The following is a 25339-nucleotide window of genomic DNA, read 5'->3' on the forward strand; positions in this document are numbered from 1 at the left end:
CAATTCACTTGCTAGCAAAGTCCCTCTTAACTGTTTTGTCTCATTGGAATACTTTTGTAGAAGTAAATTTTCCTATCTTGCCTTGCTCTTCTATTATTTCCACGTTGAGGGAGATCATGAGCCACGTTCAGCGAACCATTTTTGTGGTTGATTAAGCGTTTTGAAACACCTCAGCTGTGAAGTTAATCATCTTCCTTTCCAAAAAACTGGGAATATTTATTTGTGGTAAACTGATGGGGTCTCACGATCTTAGTTCACTCTTCTATGGACTTAGCTTCAAATTCTTTCCTGACTATCTTCTGCTCAGAGAGGGGTAATCTTTACAGCTGGAGGCATGTTTTATTCTCTGTATGGGAACATTCATTGGAGGTGTCAGCCATCAACACCATTGATCCATCTGGGAGCGGGCATCATTGCCAGCTGGGCAATCAGTTAACAAACTTTTTTTTAGCACTTAATATCTGCCAGGAACTATGCAAGCAATATGGTGATGCTTACATGCCTCTTTGAACAACAAGAGAAATGTTAGTATGTTTTTAAAGCTTCAGTGGAAAGGGCCCTTGGAAAAAAGACAGGTGGAAAGAGAAATAATGGGTATTGTGCACTTATCCATAGGAAAATATGATTGCTTTTCCTTTCCTCAGTTCACCGGCATGACTAGGCAAGCAGCCTTTGAAGCCTTGACCCAGAAAGCCAGAGATAATGGAGTAGGTGGAGAGATAACAAGTAATAAGCTGAAAGACTGGCTGATATCTCGCCAGCGTTACTGGGGAACACCAATCCCTATGATTCATTGCCAGTCCTGTGGAACTGTCCCTGTGCCCTTGGAAGACTTACCAGTGACTTTACCCAGTATCTCGGCCATTACGGGCAAGGGAGCCTCCCCCCTGGCCACAGCCTCAGAGTGGAGAAAGTGTTCCTGCCCCAGGTAAGGAGCAACGTGTTTCTTGCAATCACAGTATATTTTAACCAAATGCTACCTTAGGTGCTTGCCATCTTTCCTCTGTGTTAATGTCATTCCTTTTTTCCATAATTATACCAGGTGGGAAAGGGAACCGCCTGTCTTTCAGGGTTTCTTCAGTCATTGAAAATGGGGGATATAAAATGTCTTGGCCTAATATTTGAGAAGTGCAATATCTTCTCCTGTTTCACCTTGCTGGGACAACCGTGCTGACACATATTCCTCCTTCTGACCAAAATGGTATCATGGACAGAAACCTGGATTAGGCGAGAGACCCAGATTCAAACCCCAGCTTTGACATTTATTAGCCTTGGGCAAACCATGGAATGTGAATGAGCCTCAGCTTTCTCGTCTATCATGTGGAGAGATGGGGGTAATAAGACACATTCCCTGCAATGCTTGTATATTACTCAAAAGCCTCACACCTTTATATCATGAATACTTTCTCCGAGAAAAAAGGGAGCACTGGGCATGTCAGGCACTTACCACAATCACTAAAAGTGAAATTAGCTGCATCTTAATAGATTGGGAATAACTAGTTACCAATATAGAAGTCATTTCACAATCAGCTCTAAAGACAGTCATATTGTCGTCCAGCAAAGATCCGAGCAAAGGTCAAACTCAATGCCAAATTAGAAGAAAGCGTGCAGATTAGCAGAAAACACTTCATATAATTATAAGCTCTCCAACAAACTTGATGTTTGTGGACAGGAGTGCATTGACTCTGATTATCACCGTTTTCTAGAGAAGTTTAACTGATAGAAAGACAATTGCTACAACAAAAAGGCCCCCCCAAAATCAACAAAACCCAGAAACCACCTTAGCCAGTACACAGCTGCCACTCTCCTTGCCCGAGGAGATAGGGCAGCCAAGGACAATTCCAGTTTATAATAAAAGCTCATTTTTAAAACATTAAAGGTATGAGGTATGAGATTTAAAAAAAAAAAAACAGAGTCAGAAATTTAGGGCTGGAAGAGACTTTAGAAGCCATCTCCTCCAACCCCCTTGTTTATGCTCAGGCTTTAAGAACTTTCCCAGTCACACCAGGTGGTAAGTGGCCACGCTAGGGTTTTAACTGAGGTGCCTTGACTCCAAACTCAGTGTTCTTTCTGTTACACCACTCTGCTTCCCAAGCTAAAGGGGCTGACCAATGATGGAAGAAACAGTAGAGAGAAAAATGAACCCAGAGGATGCTTAGCCTGAGAACTAACTGAGCCAATCCATCCCAGCTGCTATTATAGATAAAACTTGAAGCCCAACTGATGCATATTAAAAAAAGGGAGGGTGGGCAGTTAGGTGGCACAGTGGATAGAGCTCCAGCCTTGGAGTCAGGAGGACCTGAGTTACATCTGGCCTCAGACACTTACTAGCTGTGTGACCCTGGGCAAGTCACTTAACCCCAATTGCCTCACCAAAACAAACAAAAAAAAAATGCTTTAAAAAAAAAACACCCAGACGTGAACATTTCCATGGCCATCTTTTTCATCATTAATGGCAGTGGGACCGCCACATTTGGACTCACTGATGCGCTTTATGGAGCAGTGTAAATGCCAGTTAAGAAGATGAAGTTGGGGAGGGCAGGAGGACTTGACCAGTACCTAGTAAGGAACTCAGTGCTATGGCCAATAGCATTTTAAAGACTCTCAGGTATTGACTTTCAAGTTATCTCAAAAAGGGAGAGGATTCTAGAAGAATAGAAAAGATCACAGACAGTGTTATTACCCAAACCAAGACAACCAAGAAGAAGTCAGCAACAAAGTGACCCATAGGTACCTCCTCAGTCCCACAGGTGACAGGATCAGATGCCACTGTGTGTGTTGTTAGTTGATTGCTGCCAATTGTTTGACTCAGTTAAGCCAAACAGCCTTCAAGAGTTTCTTCCAATACGATGTTTTCCATTCATATATTCAGATCATGTGCGATTCCTTGATAAATGTAGCCACACACAGATAACTTGGTTCAGTGATCCCATGAGTATCGCTATCAAGCAAGACACAAAATGGGCAGGTGTATGCTCCAGAAGGTCCTGCCAGTGACTCGAGGGATTGCGTTTGATCCTTAAATGCTAACTGCATTTAATAACTCCATGAGTTATTTGATGATTTAAAAGAGACCAGTCTAACCATCCACAAAGGAAAAACCAAATGGATAAACATCTATGCCATATAGTGGAATGGGTAGCTCAGCAGGTTATAGTATAAATAAGTTGGACAGATGGACAGTGTGCTGAACCCAGAAAGGAATAGGAGGAGGAGGATGGACTGGGTCAGATTTTGGAAATTACACAACATTTTCAGTGCTCCTCAGGGGATTCCTGCCATTAAAACCCATCTCTCTTAATACCAGTAGCCTATTAGTACTGCTATGTAATGTTGGAACTCCTTGGTCTCAGAAGAGTAAAAACTGTAAGTGACCCAAAGACTAATCAAGCCAGAGGCATAGGTGATGGGACGTGTTATCATTGGTGATCTGTGTGGGAAAAGTCACATTTAAAAAAATCAACAAGGGCATGCATGACCAGAAGGGGATCTGTCACGTAGCAAGATAACAGGTGGGAAACCAAAGTCCAGGATATTGGATAGGTTGTCTGTAGATTGGTGGAAGGGCTTAGACAAGGCTGAGAAGCTGTGGGGAGGTTGCAGTCTTTGCCAGTGAAGGGAATGTCCAAATCAAGCAAATCCTGGGTCCTAAAATATTGAGACAAGGACAGGCTATGACATTAGATACGCTGAGAAAAGTACCCTCATTCATCGGGATAGGGTTTAGTTTCCAGGATGGGACATTAACCAGGTGACAGTAGATCATCTTCCATGGACTTAACCAGCATCAATCATAGTTGCCAAAAGATATCCTGAAGTTTGGAATAGGATTTCAGGGCTCCTAGTCTCTGAAGGCCACAAGGGGCCAGAAGGCATTGTAGGTTAGACAAGGCTGTTGTACAGGCAGGGGGGCTGCTGAGAAGCAGCCATAGAGCTGTCTTCCTTCTGAGAACATCCTTTAGGTACCCACGAGCTGAGGGTTTCTGAAAGCCTAATACTCAGTGTATCAGATGAGTACTTTTGAGCAATGAACGTATTATCTTGAAACAACATACTGTCAACTCAGGGTGGCCCCTGCCTTTTATTAACTGGGCAAGTTTTATTCCTTTCCAGAATTTCCATTGTATAAACAGAGCATTATATGGCTTTCTGGAAGGGGTAGAACATAGGAATACAGTGGGAAATATAGGTGACATAAAACAACATATATCAATATAATTTTTTGGAAAGGGTATTATAGGGGCAGCTAGGTGGCGCAGTGGAAAGAGCACCGGCCCTGAAGTCAGGAGGACCTGAGTTCAAATCCAGCCTCAGAACAAACACTTGACACTTACTAGCTGTGTGACCCTGGGCAAGTCACTTAACTCCAATTGCCTCACCAAAAAAAAAAAGAAAAGGGCATTATAGCATGTTCATTGGAATTTATGCAATAAAGCACATTAACAGTGAATGTAAAATAATCTTTATCTTCAGATTATATCTAAAAATAATGGCTATGCTTGATTATTCCACAGAAAAAAAGATGGTTTTAATGTTGATTCAATGTTAAAAATATCCTTAAAAGCACTCAGTGGTGGGAAACTGGATTTTCCTCAGAGAAACATCTCAAACAAACTCCCACAGCCGGGAATTCCCAGGTTGTCGTTGCTGGAGCCGAAGGGTTAAAAAGCAATAAGGAGTCACTTAGAGAAGGTTGCCTGATCCACATTCCTATGTTCAGCTACTTCTGTTAATGAGTCTCAGTGCTGGTTTGATTGTGGATTTTTAGGTTTTGTTTTGTTTTTCTTTTTTTTTTTTTTTTTTTTTTTTACATTAATGTGACTTTTTCGGCAGTCCCTCCGGTATTTGTCATTCTCTTTTTTGTCATCTCTGCTGATCTAATGGATGTAAAGTAGAACTTCAGAATTATTTTAATTTGTAGTGTTTTTCTTTTTATCTTGTAGTATTTATTATCTTTTATTCACAAGCCAGTAGGAAACTTCTGACCTTGGTCTGTCTCCTTCCAGGTGCAAAGGTGCAGCCACAAGAGAGACTGACACCATGGATACGTTTGTTGACTCATCATGGTACTACTTCAGATACGTTGACCCGCAGAATACTCACAGGTAAAACTCCCTGGCTCCCCGAGGCGAATCATTTGGCCATTCTTTACTGAAAAGAGTGAAAATGAGCGATCAGATGGTACCTGTGCAGCAGTACTCAGCTCTCCCTCAGTTGTGCCCAGCATCTCCTCTCCCGCCTCCATGCCTTTGCCTGGCACCTAAGTGCTTCTCTTCTAGGGGAGTAAGTTCAGATTCTTTGTCCCCAAGCTAAAATGGCAGGAGTAGCCCCCTCACTCCATTATTTGCAAAAGAATCATACTTCCATGAGGAAGACCCCCTTCCTTTTCTGCTTCCTCTCACCACAGTGCTAGAAAGAGCACTGCATTGGCAGCCAAAAGGCCTGAGTCTCCTTTTTTATTTACTCTGTGACTCAGATAAGTCACACTAGATGATCTCTGAGGTTTCTTCCTGGCCCAGGATTCTGCCAACCTTTATTTCTGTGGTCCCTGTATTTAGTTCAAGACACACAGAAATGAGTAAGATTTAAAAAATCAGTCATGCTGCACCATGACCCATGTGACACTTCACCTTTGTTCCTCATTCTTGGAGATACTTCCAAAGCTCTGACTAATAGGAAAAAATCTCCTGCCTTTTTCAGTGGAGAAACATCATCATGAATATTATTGACTATGTTGAAGTGATGGTGTGGCTATCAGATAGGCTAATATAACAGAAGAGGAAAATGATAAAGGTTGGAGAAGATGTGGCAAAATTGGAACACTAATGCATTGTTGGTGGAGTTGTAAACTGATCTAACCAAAAAGTTATTTGTTAGAACTAGAAAAAATAACAACAAAATTCATCTGGAAGAACAAAAAGTCAAGAAGATTAAGGCAATTATGAAAAAAAAATACAAAGGGAGGTGGCCTAGCAATCCCACTTCTCACCCTATATTATAAAGCAGTCATCATCAAAACTATCTGGTACAGGCAAAGAAATAGCTTGGTAGATCAGTGGAATAGATTAGGTGCAAAGATATAGTAGTAAATGACCATAGTAAGCTAGTGTTTGATAAACCCAAATACCCCAGGCTCTGAGATAAGAACTCATTATTTGACAAAAACTGGAAAGCAATATGGCAGAAACTAGAAATAGAGCAACAACTTACATTGTCCCAAGATAAAGTCAAAATGGGTACAAAATGGACAAAATGGGAAGGTATAGACATCGTTACTGACAGCAGAAGACTGCAATATCTTCAGCCTCGACTCTGCTGAATGTGAGTGAGAAATCTGTGCCAGACCCACTGCCACTGAGCCAAGCAGGGACCCCAGAGGCCAGGCTGGGTGTGCTATAGAGACCTGGGGGCCTTTCCTGGATTCTCCTGGTACCCACGTACGTAGCTAATGCTTCCACTGACTGGCCCTACAGGACAAGGTGTTTCTCTCCCCTGGAGATACAGACAGGGAGACTGAAGTTAAGTCACCACAATCTCTTTTCTGGCATCTAAAAATGAGAAAGAAAAGAAATTTTACCTAAACTCATTGGCTTTCAAGAAAAACCAGTGGGACTGATGATTACTTGACTCTGAATAATAATTTTAGTAACTTTAACAAATGAATGAGAACAAAGCTCACAAATGAGCTTTGAATGGTGTAAAAATGAAAAAAATAAGATAAAGTGATGGTGTGATGTATAAAAAGTTCGAGAGACACAGTTTCTGGGTAATTAATCATTTTGTTAATCATGCTAATGGATAATTAGTAAAAGAGGTCAGTGGCACCCTCGAATGCCAAAAACCCTTCATGGAACCCACTCAGTGCTCTTATGCCCTCAAAGAATGGATGTTTCTGAGGGTGGCCATCAACTCTGATTGTTTACAATGAATGAGAAAAGTGAATATTAGAATGAGAGTAGACGTAGTCTAATGAGGGGCTGGGGGACGTGGCAGATCAGTCTCACTCCCAGACCACCCCGAGCCTCGGGGAATCCAGACTGGGGATCTGCCCCCACCCAAGCCTGAGCAGAGCACAGTGGGCCAGACTAGAATCTCTTTGTGAGGCTTTGCTTGTTGGGTGGGGCAGTGACTCCACCTAGATAAGATGGTCTGAGTGGGATAAATAATTTGTTATTTTAATAATCAGCTCTGTCATTGGGAAATATGGGCGTGTCTTCTCTTCTGTTTAGTCTGTGTTTCGCATTAATATGAGCATGGTTCTTGACTCCACTCTTGAAGGGGCGCTGTCAGACCCTGATTAAAGCACACCTCCTGAGGACATTTTTTCTTCTTCCAGAAACATTCCAGAAGCATTACCCAGATTAAACCGCTGATCTTCCATTACTAGGCAGCTGATCAGTAATTTGCAGAATATGTCTAAACCGTTTCCAAGACAAAGAGGCAGCAGTTCATCAGATCCGAAGGGCTGGGGTCCTAGCATAGGCATGTAGGCCTCTCACATCTGAGTACCAGCCTGCCAGAACTCACAGGGAGGAAGCTTGGACTGTCTCTGAAAATGCATGGAATGTGCTCTGCAACGTGATTCTTCAGGCCCTCAGACTGGTAGGCAGCAGTCAGCCCAGTACCAGAGAATCAGCGGGCAGAAGGAGAGAGGCTCTGCCTCACCTGGAACTTGGCGTTCCGGTTCGTGCCCTGTTGTCCTGTACCCTTCTTTCCCCCCACCCCATTTCTGGAGGACTCTTCTGATGTTTTGTTCCATTTAATGTTTTTTGTATTTCAAATTTTTATTTGTTTCTTCTTGTAACTGCTCTACTAGTATGTAAAGTGCTAGCAATTTGCAGTGAATTAAATGATGAATCAGTGACTTTAAGAGCTAATATTTTACCCTCTAGAGAGGTAGCTTAGCATAGTGAAGAGAAGACTGACCTCAGAGTCAGGAAGGCTTGGGTTCAAGTCCTGTCTCTGATAGATGATGGCTGGGACTTACCTCTCAGTGCCCAGCCTGGGACTAGAAGCTGAAGAGCAGGCGCTGACGTGAGCTGGTAGAGGAAATTTCCTCCCCAGGAGTTCCCCATGCCAATGAAATTGCAGATCTTTCCCTTGACACAAAAAGAGGTTACAAGCCCCTATGCTAGAGGAACTGAATCATGGTTGTCTTGACATTCACACGTTGAAAAAGGTGAAGAGTTGCAGCTAATTGGAAGCGTGGCTCAACTCAGCCCCTCTTTGGAGAGGTAAGTAAAGGAACTGGCAGTCTGTTTTATTTTATGCCCACGGGCAACAAAAAACACCATCTCCTGGGATGTGTCTCGTGATAAAAGTGTTTGCAAAAAGGTGGCCATGAGAATAGTTACACCTTATATATTAACATTCGTTGTAGAAGACAAATAGGCAGGGAAGTTCTACAGAGAATTCAGTAGGAACCTCTAAATTAAACCAATATAGTCCATGTCAGCTTTTTTTTTTTTGTCTGATCTTAGGTGCTGATCCACAGTGGGAGAGGGAGTTTCCTCCCTGGGTAGTTTTCTTTATTAGGTAAATCACAGATCTAGACCTTCACACACACACACACACACACACACACACACACACACACACACTCTTCATAAAAGAGAGAAATTGATCATCAGAAGGTAAAACAATTCAAGGAAACTTTGGTACTAAACCCACCTAAGCAGAATCAACCTGATGAAGAATGAAAATGAAAGGACAACAAACAAGAAAAGTGGGGGGGGGGGAATCTGCAAAGATTATTTAAAGTAAGTATTTTCACCATCAAAGATAGTGGGTAGAGCCACCATCCTTAGCCTCTAATGTCACAGTCCCAAGTGGGCTCCCAGAGGAGGCAGAAATGGCACCAAAGACAACAGAGATGAGAAGAAGAGTTGGATTGGACCCAGAGGGACCCAGCAGAGACCTGTGCTGGAAGTGCCCCAGCTTTGATGGGAGCTTGAAGGATCAACTTCCCGGGTTTCTGAAAGAAGGGAAGCTGCCACAGGCATAGGAAAAGGCCTGGATGTTACTAATGCTGAGAAGAGGCAACAGAGAGTTCCTCAGCAACTACCAGCCTACATGCTTCCTTTCCCGTCTATGTGATATTTTTATGAGAATAATCTACCTCCACAACAAGGGCATCCCCAGGAAGGGTATTAATAGAGAAGAAGTAGACTTTCACAATAGATCTTATCTCTCTCATCACACAATTGACTGAAAGATGTAATAAATACAAGTTCCTAGTATGCTTGCTGTTTGTTGGTTATTAAAAAAAAAACAAAACCAAACATCTAAGTAGCATACAACTCTGTCTTGTAGGCTCTCTTCCAAAAAAAGTATGTCCCAACCCTACATCAGAAGTATACAGGATAACCCAACACCATCATGGAGGACAAAGTTCAAGTTGAAAAGGGGTTTCCTGGAGATGATGAGCTCCTCCAGATGCCAGTTGTGGTAGTTACATCAGCCCTCAAAATGGAACCTCCTGGACCAGATTTGTAGCCCCTCCAAAAAATCTGCTCTAAAGTTCTACGTAGAAAAAACCAAGCAGATGGAAAATATCTGTTGCCCAGATGATTACATATAGTTAGATGAACAACCTAAAAAGCTTATCCCATCAGTATGAGGAAGGCTAGTTGGATGGATGGGCAGACAGACAGACAGACGACATCTTGGGCAGATGTTTCAAACAGGAAACAGGTTGCTCCCAGAATTAAAGAGAAGGTGGAGAGTGGGCCGAATTGCCCATGGGAGTAAATCTTTAATAACTACAAACTCCTCCCTTAAACAAAAACCCATCTATTTTAATATCCAGATTTTGCCAGCCATGTTGTATGACTGCAAATCGAAAAAGAAGATCATGTTGGGGGGGGGGGGGTGACAGTAAGACAGGCTGAGTGTTCCCCTGGTATCCTCTCAATGTCACAGCAATCAAAGCAGTCCCCAGGCTCATTGGATGAACCCCCTATGGTGAATTGATGAGAGTGTGTGGACAACAGTTGCACTCGATAAGCCAGTAGGGTGGCTTGCAGACTGCATTGTCGAAGGGACACCCAGATCAATGAAGTCCCAGATCCATTAGAGTAGACCTAGTAAAAGGAGGCTCAGTCATCAGATTATCTTTTGACAGTTCACCCTGAAAAGGCATAATTACATTCAGTAGGCAGTACACAGGCTAATAATTTTCATAGCAGTCCTTTGGTATGAGACTGAAATTCAGATTTGAAATGTTCATTTTTTTTTTAATATCTCTGCATTTCTCTGTTGTAAAAACCACATTGCCCTCTAATGGTAGAAACTCTAAAAGCCTCCATTATCCTATAACAGTAATAAAAACTGAAGATGACTATAACAGTCATATAGTCCCAGAGTGGGAAGTACCTTGAGGCCATCTAGTACAGCACACACCTGACCTATAACTGCCCAGCCCCTCCCACCCACAGCACACGTGACGAGTGGTCACCAGGCCTCTACGTGAAGACATCGAGGGAAGGGGAGCCTCCAACCCTAGTTGGAGGGCAGCCCTTTCTGGTTTTGGACTGGTTGTTACACTGAGCTGAAATGTGCTTCTGCAACATCCACCTGGTAATCCTAGTTTCACCTTCGAGGGCCAAAGAAAACTAGTATGATCCCTCTTATGTAAGATAACCTTCTACCGTTTGAAGACAGTCATCAAACACTCCCTAACCACAAAATCTTATCTTCATTAGCCAGTCCTCATGATCATGACATGATCTAGAGATCTTTTACCATCTTGGTCATCTTCCTCCCAGGTCAGAACTGAAAAGGAACCAAATTACACACACACACACACACACACACACACACACACACACACACACGTACACACCACTTACTTTGTAGATGAGGAAACTGAGCGGATCAAATGATTCACCTGAATATTTGAGATAGTTTTTCCAATTTTTTTGGTGAACCTCTTCTCACCATCATTTCACATGACACCCTGTTATTGCAAGAGGCAGCAGGACATACCAGCTAGAAAGGCCTTAGAATCCAGAAAGCACCTCCCTAAGACAGTGAGCTATAAAGCCTATGATGATCTGAGAAGGAGGCACAAAGAGGTTGCAGTTCTGAATTACTGGAGGAAGTTTGCACACTGGAAGTTCCCTACCCTGATGACATTACAGGTGCAAGCCTAAAAAGGAAGTATTATCATTCAAAGTTTAGGTGATCTGTTAACACTGGTTAGAATTCAGTAGTGGTAACTGAATGCTGGTCCATTTTTCCTATTTTATAATAATCTTTCCTCTTTAAAATATGATTAGAATGAGAGATGGCCAAATGACCACTCATTTTATTAATAAAATGTTAGCATTATTAATAAAATGATTAATTATCCAGAAATAAAAATCTACTTAGAAGAACAATATAGTTGTCATTCCTTGGTATAATTTATTTCAAGGATATTCAGATAAAGTTACGCTTCCCTGTCTAGAACCCAAGAGTTATACCTGCCAGATATGCGCACATTGGGATCACTTGTGTGCTTTTCTACCCCTTTCTTCCAGCCCCTTTAACAAAACCATGGCCGATTACTGGATGCCTGTGGATCTCTACATTGGAGGAAAGGAACACGCAGTGATGCATCTGTTCTATGCAAGATTCATGAGCCATTTTTGCAATGCACAAAAAATGGTCACGCACAGGTAAGCATTTCGATTTCTTTGGAACGTCATTGGGAAATTGAATAGCATCCCTAAGTAGAAAGAAACAGTGCTATGTGAAAGAAAGCACGAAAAAGAGTCCTTTTTTCCGAGTAGACTTCACACATGAGGGTAAACGTCACCATGTGGTCTATTGCTACTTGTAAAAGGAGGGATGAATTTGGAATCCAAGGGGCTGGGTCGCCTGGGTTTAAATGCCAGCTCTCCACTTACCACCTGTGTGACCTTGCACAGATCACTTCCATCTCTTAACCCTCAGTTTCCTCAGGACCACAGTGATGGCGTTGGACCTCAGAGTCTTCCAGCTCTAAAGCTATGATCATATGACCCAAAATGTAGCTTTATCAGTGTGTGTTGTCCCCAATAGTCGCAAAAGATTTCAATTCTGTTTTTTTTCTTTGTATAGGTTAAGCATTTTAAAGTTTCTAAGTTGCAAGACAGAATAATAAGAAGTTTGCCATGTTGCAAGGCTTTTTGTAGACAGAAATTGGCCTTACAACCAACTTTAAGGAATACATTTCATCTGGAGTGACACCTGAAAGCTTTGTTTTCAAAATGATAAATTGCATAGGAAGGCCCTAGAGCTGAAAGGGCCTTCAGAGGTCATCCAGTCCCACCCCCTCTTATTACAGATGAGGAAACTGAGGCCCGGGGAGGGGAAGACACTTGGCCAGAGTTGTCCAAGTTGCGCATGTCAGTGGTCACGTCTGACCCAGGTCCTCTGACTGTAGACCCCGTGCCCTTTCCTCTGTACCATTCACTTTCATGCAGTAAGTGCCTTGTTTTAGGTGCAAAGTTTTAATGATCCTCTGAAAGAAAAATTAGTGGATCATTTTATTTAACCAACATGTTTTTGGCAAAGGCCAATCTGTCATAAACGAGTGAAAATGGCTCACTTTCCTATGCTCACAATTCAGAATTCATCATTTGAGACTGTCAAACTTTCCAAAAAGTTTTTAACCAGTGGAGGAAAAAAAGAAAGAAGCATGTTAACCTCCAACATGGAGGTGCACCTCCCTTCCCACGATAGATTTGTACCTGAAAAACATGTGTGCAAATGATTTTTTTTTTTTGCAAAGTGAAATCGTTTTTTTTTCCTACTGATTACTCAGGGAATATTTTATCTTTGTTTCTGATTCATCTTCCAGTTGGGAGCAGCTTTCATTTTCTCTGCCCTTCGTTCACTTTCTCAGATAACTATCTAAAAAGCCAGCACTTAGAAGTATGAGGGAAGCTCCCTATGGGAGTCAAGTTTAGAAGGGGGTTCTGTCATCCCTTTGAATGTTCAAGTTTAAGGGTTGATTCACCTGTCCCAAGAACTGAACCTGTCATTTGTGTGTGGTGCCACCAGGTGGCTGTAGCTGCCATGATTTGTCATTTGACCCACCAGGCTTAACCCAGAGATATGGTTAAGCAATGTGGAAATTGGCATATGTGTCAGAACAGAAACATAACTCCGTATTAAAGCGCCGTAGGTTGGGACCATGAGGGTTGGCTTTGGAATCAGCAAGATTTGGGACATGCAAGTCCTGCCCCTGACCCATACCAGCTGTGTGTCTGTGGGCAAATCAACACTCAGACAATTCCCTAAAATGCTTAAATTATGCTGATCAGCTTTGGGGGAGAGCAGTTCCCACACTGGGAGTTGCCTACATGGATAAAATCACATCTGGACCCAAAAGTATTTTAAATAGAAAGATTGCTCTTTTCAAAATTAGCGGAACTTAATTTTACTGCGTATTGTGTTAAAAATGCGTGAAGCACATACTTTTCAAGAAAACAACACCTAGGTATAATTTGGTACCTTTCTTACTTACTCTTTACTCTCAAGATTTCCTCCTTCCTTCTCTCTTTTCTCTGTATTCTTTGAAAGAGAACACTATTGTGTTCTTCTTGTAAAGATGTAAAAAAACCCGAGCCCGTGTTTAGCTTTCTGGTTCTGTGGTTTCACCTGGAGTTAAAGTCTTCAGCATTTCCTTCCCAGCTCTGGGCAGCCAGTGTTTTCTGTTCTGGCATCTACCACAGGAGGAATTGTTGCGGATTAGGAAAGGCAGCAGCCCCAGTTTCCTACTCCCTGTGCTCTTCCCATGTGGTCTACAAGAAAGACAAGGATGATGTTTAATTCCCCTGTTAAGGCAGCTTCCATCTAAGAGCTGCTTGCAAACACCTGTTATTTGAAACCTTAATATCAAACTTAGAACCTTCCTTAGAGATGATCTAGCTCCCTCTGAGTGTTCATAAGATGGCATGATGACAGAAAACTATTGTGAATCCAGTAATAATTGTGGGATGGTAGATGTTAGAATGAGGAGAGACCTCACAGTTCACGGATTGCAACCCCCTTATTCTGCAGGTGAGAAAACTGAGGCTTAGAGGAGCACACCAGGTTTTCTCATGATAAATCCAGCAGTCTTCCCAGTATACCTTGCTGTCTCTCTCTATAAACTTTTCCTCTGATAGAGCTGTGCAACGAGGTGCCGTAGTATAGAGCACTGAGTCTGGAGTCAGGAAGACCTGAATTCAAATCCAGCCTCAGACACTTACTAGCTGTGTGAACTGGGATAATTCACTTCACCTTCTTTCATACCTCAGTTTCCTTATCTGTAAAATGAGCTGGAGAAAGAAATGACAAACCACTGCAGTATCTTTACCAAGAAAACCCCAAATGGGGTCACAAAGAGTCAGACACAACTGAACGACAGCTGGTAGAGCCCCAGAAACTGTTCTCAGAAAGAGCTTGTATATTGTCCAACAAAAGGTTTTAAACATATTTAAAAGCATAGTCAAGGGGCAGCTAGGTGGCGCAGTGGATAGAGCACCGACCCTGGAATCAGGAGGACCTGAGTTCAGATCTAGCCTCAGACACTTGACACTTACTAACTGTGTGACCCTGGGCAAGTCACTTAACCGCATTGCCTAGCGAAATAAAGAAATAAAAATAAAAGCGTAGTCAAAGCTTTTTTCAGGTGATACATGGTGGAGTCAGACCAAATTTTAAGAACTCAGCCCTGCCAAGTTTGCTACCATCATGACCTTGGGCAGTCTTGATCTCTCTGGATTTCTGTTTCCTTATCTGTAAAACAAGGGAGTTAGACTCAATGACCACTCACGTTCTTTCCACCTCTGAATTGGGATCCCATCAAATAGGAGGTGCTGTCCATGAGAATGATAGCACGCACGCACCTGTGTTGTTTGGTTCTGTGGTGGGCCACTTGGTAGGCGAGTAACTCGTGTCTGTAACGTGCCTCTTGGTACCCATGTTGCTGTGGGAATTAGTGACAGCAGGTTTTCTTTGAGGCAGCCTTTAGTTTTGTGCCTACTAACGAGAAACCATGAAATAAGTGTTCAGGTGAGTCGCTAACCTCGTTCGGACATGATCTTCAGTAAACATGTTCAAGGGAGACCTTAGCACTTGGACCAGAAATCAAATTGTGTACCCACCTTGGTGCAGAAGGAAAATTAAGTCACAGGTGCTAACACAATTCAGTATTTTATATTACCTTTTCATTAAAATTTCACGGTCTCTATTTTTAACTTCAAATACATGGTGCCATTGGCAGATGTTTTCTGTCCTACATGCCTAGCAATAACATTAAATGGAAGTGGGCTTAGCTGGGAGCAGAAAAGTTGACATTTGCACTTGGTCAGTGAGCTCAGGGCCAAAACAGATTTTTCTGACTTTTAAATAGTTTTGGCAGATTGAATTTTCTACCCACCCAAACCCTCCACCCTACCCCACTGCCCAAAATTACTGAACTATGAGGTTTACTTAGCCTGCTCATCTGTCACTCCATGCTCCTAGGAGATGGGAAACAAATGGAATTATGACAAACACTTGTAGTATCCTTGGTTGTCTAGTGTTGGTTTTTGATTCTATTACTGGTTGTGTTACTTTGAAAAAACAAACAAATGTATTTTGTCTTGCAACACCAGAACCAAAAATCTCTGCTGGCAAAGAATTTCAATTATGTGCTTTACATTCAAAGATCCCAGAGTTAGCCAGTGGAAACTTGTCTCCCAGTAAAAATAGCTGGCAAGGGATAGGGTAGCCGTTCCCAGGATGATTGACTAGGCCAGCAACTCCTGCCCTTCCCTTCAGTCCTTAGCCCTGAAGCTTCAAGCAGACCATCCCACTACTTACGGTAGGTCGCTGAGAATGAAGGCCAGAGCCTAAGCAGTCTTAGAGTCTTGGATTTCCATTTCTTCAGCAGACAAAAGAAGGCTGTAAAGATGAATCTTGTCACCTTTTGCATTTAATTCTTAAGTTTACAAGTGCCTTTAAAGATGAACTTCGCCAGTTCAAAATGTACCATATTGGGGGTGGGGTTTCCTTTTTAAAGAAGGAAATTGGCCTTCAGTTGCAGCAACTCTGTTACAGTTAATGGCCTACTCACCATGAAAACTTTTCCACAAGCTGGTACCTCTGATCAGAACAGGAGGCTAGCTGTCTGGAAAGGGAAAGTAAAGTTTTATTAAAATCTTTCAGAATGAATGGAGTCTCTTGAAGGCTTATTTTCTATGCTAGTGGCAGCTACCTGGCAAAAAAAAAAAAAGGTAAAGAAGAGAAAACCCGTTTATTTACTCAGGATGAAGTAGAGCAGAGTTTCCCAAAGTAATTGGCAGGGGAGCACTTTAAATATTGACAGAACTCCTGAAGGTTGGTAGGGGTCGGGGCTATCGCATAAAGCATTGACGGGACTGCATTTTCAACGCTAATAAGCTAGCAGCCTCAAGGGACCAGTAATAAAGAGCAGAAGGTACATTCACCAGAAGCAGCCCAAACAAGCCTCTTTTGTTGGACTGCATAGCATGCATGTGCACATTAAAAAGGAGCATAAACAATTTCACATTAAAAATGAAATAAGCTTGGGTCTCCGGTCCTGTCCAGCGAAGGGACTGAGCTAAATGGACTCTTGAAGCCCCTTCCATCTCTGAAAGCCTGAGATTCAAAGACCAGCTGCTTAGAGTTATACATATTGTTCCTTTTCTACAATCCATATTGGAGGTTTGTTTAAAAAAAAAAAAAGTCAGGCCCTTTTAAAGTTTCTTGGATGTGAGCACATCACGAGCTTTATAAATGAACAGATCAGATGTTGACGTCCATGAGCAGCATGAATACTGTTGTCGTTATTTGAAATGACATGACATGAATTTTAATATCCTATTTTAAACATCTAGCTTCAGATAGTGTTCTCTGAATGACAGCTATGTCAGCACAGCCATCATCCAGGTGCTTTCATGTTGGCAACCTCAGGAAATCATTCTCAACTCTTTGCTATCCCTTGTTTACCCCCTCCCATCAATCTTGTTTCTACCTCCATAATGGAGCTGTTCTCTGTCCCCTTGTCTCTGTTCACATCACCCTGTCTGGACTAGTACAATAGCCTCACGCCTCCGCTCCCTGCTTCCAGTCTTTCCCCTCTCCGATCCATCTTCCATACAGACGACACATCGATTTTCCCAGAGTACCATCTAACCACGTCATTACCTGCTGACAAAGCTCCAGTGACCCCATCTTGGTCTAAGAGAAGATTCAGACTCCTTGGTTTGGAGTTATTCCTCTCCCCAACCCCCTCATCCCACACCTAAACTCTGTTTTATTTAATTTTTTAAATTCTTTTTATTGTGAATTTAACAATCAGTAAACAAACATTTCAATATGTAAAGAAGCATGAGAAAGCACGTATAAGAAACCTTGAATTTCTAGTATGCACAGTAATTTGTTGGGAGAGAATATATTGTGTGTGTATTTGTGTGTGTATACATATATATATACATACATATGTGTGTGTGTATATTTTAAACACCTCTTTGTGTGCCACTCTACTAGGCACTGAGAAGATTCTGTGTTTGTGTGTGTACCTGAGCGGTTACACATAGCTTCTCTTCTTGTTTATTGTTCTGCACTTTTTTGTTTTCTGTGCATTTTAAAAACCTGTTTTATGAATGCCATTTGCATTTGCACTAGTCCCCTCTGATTAGAAGCCTTTCCTTGTAACAAATATATATAATCCAGCCAAACAAATCAACACATCAGACACATCTGAGAACACAGATCTCCTTCTGTACCTCTCTGTCAGAAGGTGGGAGGTATGTTTCATCATCCGTCCCTTGAAATCACTGTTGTTTGCTGCTTTGATCAGAATTCTGAAGTCTTTCAAAGTTGTTTTCCTTTATATTGTTGTCATCACATAAATTATTCTGCTCATTTCACTTATCAGTTCATACAATCCTTCTCTTTGTCTGAATCTCTCATATTTATCATTTCCTGTGTTGCAGAAATACTCTGTTACATTCACAGGACACCATTTTGTTCAGCCATTCCCCGACTGATGGGCATCTATTTTGTCTCCAGTTCTTTGCTACTGCAAAAAAACGCTGCTATAAATACTCTTCTACCTCTGAGGCCTTCCCTCTGTCCTCAATTTTCTTCTTGTCCAGGCCTAATACAAGCACCAGTGGGTCAAAGTGAAATTCAGTGACTTTTGGATTATAATCCCAAAATTATTTTCCAGAATGATTGAACCAGTCCACACCTCTGCCAACAGTACATCAATGTGCCTGTTTTCTCAAACAACAATTGTTTTCCTCCCTTGTCATCTTTATCAATTAGATGGGTATGATATAGAACCTCAGCATTGTTATAATTTGCATTTCTCTAATCATTAATGATTTGGAATGTCTTAAAGTCCTTCACAAGATGACTCCGCATAAACCTCATAGTTCAGTAATTTTGGACGGTGGGGTAGGATGGAGGGTATGGGTGGGTAGAAAATTCAATCTGCCAACACTATTTAAAAGTTAGAAAAATCTGTTGTGGCCCTGAGCTCACTGACCAAGTGCTAATGTCTAATGGCTCCCCCATTAGAATGAAAGCCCACTGAGGGACTTAGATGGGTTTTTGGTTCTTCTTTGGAACCCCCAGTTTTTAACTGTGTTTGCAAGGCAGTCAGTACTTGTTGATCAGCTGGCTCCAGCCTACGTCTCCAGGATTGTTTCCCATTGCTCTCCTCCCCTCATGATACACTCCAGCTGAAATTGCTGTTCCGTCCTCCATCACTGAGCCTTTGCACAGTTGTGCCTGGATGCATTCCCTCCTCCCCTTCTCTTCATAGCCTCCCTGGCTTCTGTCAAAGCTCACCTCACAGGTCACCTCCTGTAGGAAGTCTGTCCTGATCACCCCAGACACGACTGTCCTCCCCTCCAGAAATGACTGTATATGTAATTTTCTATGTGCCTCTTCTTTCCCTGCAGCAGAACTTAAGTTCTTTCAGAGTCAGGGCTGTGGAGTCTTTGTTTCTCCAGTGCCTGACAGATAGAAGATGCTTATAAATGCTTGCTGAATGCTGTTTGAATTGTTGAATAAATTGATTCGTGACATTTATATAGGACTTTTGTCCAAACCCATCTCAAATCATTTTAGGGCTTTGCTGATTCAGAAACCCAAATAAGAAGAGCCCAGCTTCTATAATCCGAAAACCACGTTGCCAAAATACTGCATAGTGCCTCTGAAGACGGTTGTCATCCTCTTACCTAATCTGGTTTGGGATGGTTCACTTTAACCTTTGGCATCATGAGAGGCAGGAAGCAGGGCACCCCTGTCGGGAAAGACCTCTTTATGTTACATGGGTACCCTTTCTGAAATTTTTGCTGAGGGCTGGGGGTGTCACTAGTGGAGCAGTCATTCAGCCCCAAATGAATACTTTCCTCTTTTTTTAACACCATCACTGGACTGGAGGGAGGGAGGGAGGCAGAACCTGAAGGGTCTGGCAGCAAGTAGAAGGAATTATTCAAGGGAGTGATGTATTTGCATCAGTATTCCATTCACTACTGTAACTCCTTTCTCCCAACTCTACATTGCCACCCACCCACCCAAAGAAAGAAGAGAAAAAAGGTCAGGGGAATAAGGAGATCTGCCAGTAGAGCCTGGAAGATCATTGTTAGGGGTGTTGAAGAGGGGCTGGCATGCAAAGTGCAAGAGATCGACTCTTTTTGTCAGAGTGACCCTCCCCTCCCCCCTCCGACACCTTTCTTTTTTCCCCAATACTCTAGCAAAAAGTTTCATCTTTAATTGCCTCTTTTCTCATCCCTGGAATTAAATGAACAGTGACAATTGGCAGGTCATTCAGGTCCACTACTTGTTCCTAATCACAACCTGTCTAAATTAAGTGGCATTGTAAAGCAAAGTGAGACGCCTATTAAATTGGCTATGAAATTTCCTTTGATTCCATCCTTGGAGTTGGGTTCCTGCAGGTTAGGCCTCTTTGAAGTTAATTACTTTAGCATCTTTCATAAAAACCATCCCAGTTAGTGGCCCGGGTCAAGGAAAGGAACTGTGTTTGAGTATTAAAAGGTACTGTCCTCCAGGTGAATGTCAGAACTGTGGGCATTGCTATATCCAAGCAGTTGGTCATCTTTAAGATGTAAATATTGTTCTGTCCCATCCAAACCTGGCAACTCTTTGCTGTCTTTTTTTAAAAGACATGAAATATGTACATATTGTCAGCGAATGTCTCTTCTTTGCAAAATAAAGCAGTACATTCAGAAATATTTCAAAGCTAAATTGATTCAGCTCACTATCCAAAAGAATATACTTAATTTCAGATTAGAATTAAAATAGTCATGGGATAGCTGTTAACATTAGATATAATAGGAAAAATGTTTACTTTGTCACTTGGTTTTGAACGGATGGTGTTAATAGAACTGGTCATAAAATAGCAGGCAGCAAGCTGCTTAAGACAAAGACCATAGCTTTGGACCCTTTTTTGGGTCCTCCACAATGCCTAGTCCCTGACTGGACACACAGGAATACAGTTGGAAGATACCCGAGGGGCGATCTAGTGCTTATTTTGCAAATAGGGAAACTGAGATCCAGATGGGGAAGTAGCTTGCCCAAGGCCACACAAGTTGTAAGAAGCAGAGGTAAGATTTGAACCCAGGTTCCAAGTTGGAATCTCCATGGCACCATGCTGCTTCCAAGAGATAGCACCCAATAGATGGTAGCTCATTTGGTTTCTGTTCTCTTTGCCTCGAAGCAGTGCGGGGGCCCTTTGATCACAAGTGTGATTATTATAGGCAGTCATTCGCCTGCGGGTATTATCAGTGTGTACTTGTTTTTGTTTCATAAAGTTCACATCTATTTTGTTGTGTTTTTTTTGAGTGTTTGTTTCCAACACCCCAGTTTCCTTTTCCTTTTATCTTTGCTCAGGGAGCCTTTTCATAAGCTGCTGGTTCAAGGCCTTATCAAAGGGCAGACCTTCCGTCTACCATCTGGCCAGTATCTAAAGAGAGAGGAAATTGATCTCACTGGTAAGAAACAATATGGAACATTTGGTACAGGTGTGGCCAGAAAGCCCAAGGCCAGCTCAGAGAAATAGGGGTGCTGTAAGTCATGGATGCCTGACAAAGCTAGGACCACAGTGTGTTGCCTTGCCATCCCTCAACCCAAGATTGTTTCACTATGCGCCGGAGGGGAGCCCACTCAACCTCCCTAAAACCACATCTTCCTGTTTACTATGTGGGGCTTGGATTCAATCCCCAAAAGCATTTCCAGTTCTGAAACTCTGTAATCAAAATCAGCAGTCATTTAGAAGCCCCTGCTACGTGCCCGGCACCGTGCTTGAGATGACGGATACAAGGACCAAGAGTGAAATGGTCCTCGTTCTCAGAGGGAATGATGTGTTTGTCATCGGATAGCACCAGGATTAATTTAACACGATTTTATTGTTTTTCTGAGCTGCATCTGGCCAGCACGAGTAGCACTGCCCAGAGAGCCTCTCCATCAAACAATGTTGGACAGCCCAGAGGTTGACTCACTTTGTATAGGCCGTGGCAGAACCGAACAGAGAGGCACTACCACTGCCACCATCAGGAGAGCGAGGGCCCCAGAAAATCTTAATCTGGCCCTTCTTTAAGGCAACTAACAATGCCACAGATAAACTGTCGCATAAACTCCACTGCGGTCCCCAGGGCCCTGATCAAGCAACTATCTCCTTTCACCCTCTCCCATCCAGCTGTTTTCCCTTCACTCCTTACCATTCTCTCTCTGCCTCGAGGAGTTTTTATGGACAGCACTTTAGGTGCAGAGATCAGGGTATGGTTGAATTCTTGCCCTAAATCCAGAACAGAGAGACTTAGAGCACAAATACTAATCTATTCTTTCCTGCTCTTTTCCCTAGTCATTTTAATGAGCGTGAAATCAGCTTTTAAAATGAACACAAAGGAAATTACTATTTTGCTATTAAAGAGAGACTACAATACACTTTTATATTGAAATTACTGTACTTGTTTTATTTGGGACAAACGATTTCCTCTCTCTGGGCACCATTTTCCTTCTCTATAAAATGAGGGGATTGGACTAAGTGATCTCTAAAGTCCCTCTCACCTCTAGCATTCTCTTCTTCTACATCTTGTCACTGTCCCCTGGCTGGGTAGTCTTGGATTTCTTCATTCATGAAATGAGCCATGTGGATTATGTGTTCTGTAAGGTTCATTTTAGCTCTTAACCCCCTGCAACTTTATGACTCCTAGAAGAACAAGGTAGTTGGGTGGGGGTGGGTTTTATTTGAAAAAAAGACCCTTTTCCATGGTATAACACACTGAGAAAGGCTTTAAGATATGTATCATACAAATAGTGAAGATTTTTGAAATGGACACGTTTGGCCTGTCACCAAGGATTACTTTTGTATATTGGTTTGACCTAGTTCTTCATTCCAGATGATATTATAATTCTTCTCTCCAGGTGAAGAACCTGTTCACGCAAAAACCAAAGAAAAGTTAGAAGTGACATGGGAAAAAATGAGTAAATCCAAGTACAATGGGATAGATCCTGAGGAAGTGGTGAAACAGTACGGGATTGACACTGTGCGGTTGTACGTCCTCTTTGCGGCCCCTCCAGATAAAGATCTCCTGTGGGATGTGAAAAGTACGTCATCCTGCCATTCACTCTTGGACTTGTTTGTCTGCTTCAGGCCACGAAGGATTCTGGACAGGTCTAGTCTTTGAGAGTAACGAGAATGAGAAAAGTTCAGCAACCGGTGGCATCCAGGGAGGCCAAGACCTGTTTGCCCCAAACCCAGCCCTCGATAGGCAGATTTCCTTCAGCATTTGCCATAGGGCTGCTCCAGTCCAAAGAGTGCATTCCCTTCAAGAAGGGGCCTGAGAAATCTGGCCTAAACCTGGTTCAGCTTCAGCCTGAAGGACCTAACAAGGGGAGGTTGTCCCAGGCCAGCTTCCAGATCACCCTCAGAAGAAAACTACCGTCCCTTGGGTCCTTTAGATTAGAAATTACCTGACAAGAATAATTATCCTAGGATTGTTTTGTCCCTGAATAGATTCCATAATAGCCTCTCATTTTGTCATTACCAGCTGTGTGATCTGAGTCCAGAGGTAGACCTGCCCAGCAAATGGTAATGGCAAGATGGAAGACCCTAGGCAAGTTACTAAACCTTCCTGGGCCCCACTTTCTTCATCCATAAAAACAAAGGGAGCCCCCCCTTTGACCTCTGACGTCCCTTAATAATCTGTGTCTCTCTGGCTTTGTAATAAGCAAAGAGGAGGATTGGGGACTTGTTGTATAGTATGTATGTAGTGTGTTGTGTGGTACGCACCTTCAGTTTGAATGCTGGCTGAAAATGAACCTCGTTGTCACTTCTCTATCCCTTCTCTGATGTGCATTGTAAGTGAACGGAACGACCAGTAGTCCAGGTTGCTCTAATTAGCTTCCATCTTGAGTGAGCTCCTTGGCCTTTGATCCTCCGGTCTCTGCTCTGTAAAACAGGGACAGCTATTCTTTTTTGTTTGCTCGTTTTGTTGTTGTTTTTTGGCGAGACAGTTGGGGTTAAGTGACTTGCCCAGAGTCACACGGCTAGTAAGTATCAAGTGTCTGGTCTGAGACCAGATCTGAACTGAAATTCTCCTGAGTCCAGGCCCGGTGCTCTATGCACTGCACCACCGAGCTGCCCCTAGGGACAGCTGTTCTTCCGCAGCCCGTCTCACAAGATGGGGAGGAACACTTTTGATAGCAAATGGCCATAAGAGAAGGCAGTCTGACTCTCATGCATGCCTTTTCCTGCTCATTTTTTTTTTTATTATTAACTAAATATTGTTCCTTCTCATTTCCTGGCGCCACCCTCAGCTGATGCTCTCCCGGGGGTGCTGAGGTGGCAGCAGCGCCTCTGGTCGGTGACAACCAAATTCATCGAGGCCAGAGCTTCCGGACAGGTGCCCAGCCCTCACTTGCTGAGTCACAAGGAGCAAGCAGAAGCCAGGAAGCTTGGGGAGTACAAGAACTCCATCGTCTCTCAGGTCAGACAACTCTCAGGAACCTCACGGGCCCAGATCACAGCACTGTTGTTTAGTGTTTGTCTGATTTCTGTAGTCTTGGGTTCCCTTCCATGACCTTGACTTTGGAGTGGTCTTGATTCCACCTTCTGCTCCTACCTGCAGTTCCTTCTTGTTGAGGTAGCCCAGACCTCGCCGATAGCTCTTAAGGAGCAGCTTGTGAAACTTTCCCCCCTCCTTTCTCCACCCCAATCGGTCCTCACAACACCCATCATCAGGAGGGAACGTCCTGTGGAGAAAATGACATTAAAGTTGCCTTTGAGGAGTGAGACACTAGAATGTGTCTCTCCTTAATTGTAAATTTAGACAAATGCAGCTTAACTGTTACAAAAACAAACATGCAGTTAACCTCAACAATAGAGTTTTGCTACTAGCATTCTAATTATGTTAATACCACCACTGAAGTCATACTTCAGAGAGCCTTCGTGGTGTTGCGGTCAGAGCCTCAGCTAGAACTGGACTCAAGTCCTCCCTTCTTTGCGAGTAACAAGAATGAGGAAAGTCCAGCCACCGGTGGCGTCCGATGAGGCCAATACCTGTTTGCCCCAAACCCAGCCCTCCATAGGCTGATTTCCTTCAACATTTGCCATAGGGCAAATACCAAGGGATGACCCTGGGGAGTCACTTTACTGTTCCATGCCCCCCCACACAACTCCTTGAGACTCTTAAGGTTCAGAATTGCTGATGCCCATTGGTAGAGAATCCTCTATTCCTCTAGGCATTTCCCGTACCAATGCAATCACAGATCTGACTGAAAAAAGGCTCCCTCTGTTGTCCAAGCCTAGAGTAGAGGTGACCCTGTCTTTCCAAGGCTGCCACGTCCATGGATCCCAGTGAGCTTGGGTAGACCTTCCCAACCCATGAAGGCTTCAGGTAGCCACCCAGCAAGAGGCTGTGTGTTTTTGATGCAAGAACCAGCCTAGCTCAACTCAGAGGCTCACCACCAGGTCGGCAGCTGATAATGGGTTGTGAAGACCTAGCAACTCCTAGGGACAATCTCTTAAAATAAAGAAGGGCCGTGCCCTTCATTGGGAGTGAGGAGAACTGACCCCGGTGAAACCAGAAGTCCTTGACCTGTTGAAATAATGCAAAATCATGAGATGTTATCTCCCACACTACCTGGGTAACCCCCGGCAAGCCCCTGATCGAACCCCAGGGCCTCATTTTCCCCAGACGTAAAATAAGGGGTTTGGCCTAGATGGCTTCTGAGACCCCTCCTTCTAATAGATCTGTGGTCAGTCCTGAGTGGCTCGAGCTGGAAAGGACCTTAGTGACCGTCTCATCCCACCCTCTCAGTCTTCAGATAAAGACACTGAGAT

At 43.0% G+C, this 25339-nt stretch overlaps 1 protein-coding gene across 3 annotated transcripts in view; it reads left to right on the plus strand.

Moving 5' to 3' along the window:
• LARS2 (leucyl-tRNA synthetase 2, mitochondrial) overlaps positions 1 to 25339 on the plus strand; it is a 166141-nt gene that overhangs the window by 116459 nt on the left and 24343 nt on the right. For all 3 annotated transcript variants that reach the window (XM_027872489.1, XM_027872488.1, XM_027872490.1), the window contains 6 exons: positions 645 to 928; positions 5007 to 5105; positions 11523 to 11660; positions 20887 to 20987; positions 22420 to 22602; positions 23815 to 23984. In XM_027872489.1, the coding sequence (XP_027728290.1) occupies positions 645 to 928; positions 5007 to 5105; positions 11523 to 11660; positions 20887 to 20987; positions 22420 to 22602; positions 23815 to 23984 (975 nt within the window). The remainder of the gene's footprint in view (positions 1 to 644; positions 929 to 5006; positions 5106 to 11522; positions 11661 to 20886; positions 20988 to 22419; positions 22603 to 23814; positions 23985 to 25339) is intronic.

The sequence above is a fragment of the Vombatus ursinus genome, unplaced genomic scaffold, assembly GCF_900497805.2.
Source record: "Vombatus ursinus unplaced genomic scaffold, bare-nosed wombat genome assembly UNPS02014799.1, whole genome shotgun sequence".
NCBI lineage: Eukaryota > Metazoa > Chordata > Mammalia > Diprotodontia > Vombatidae > Vombatus > Vombatus ursinus.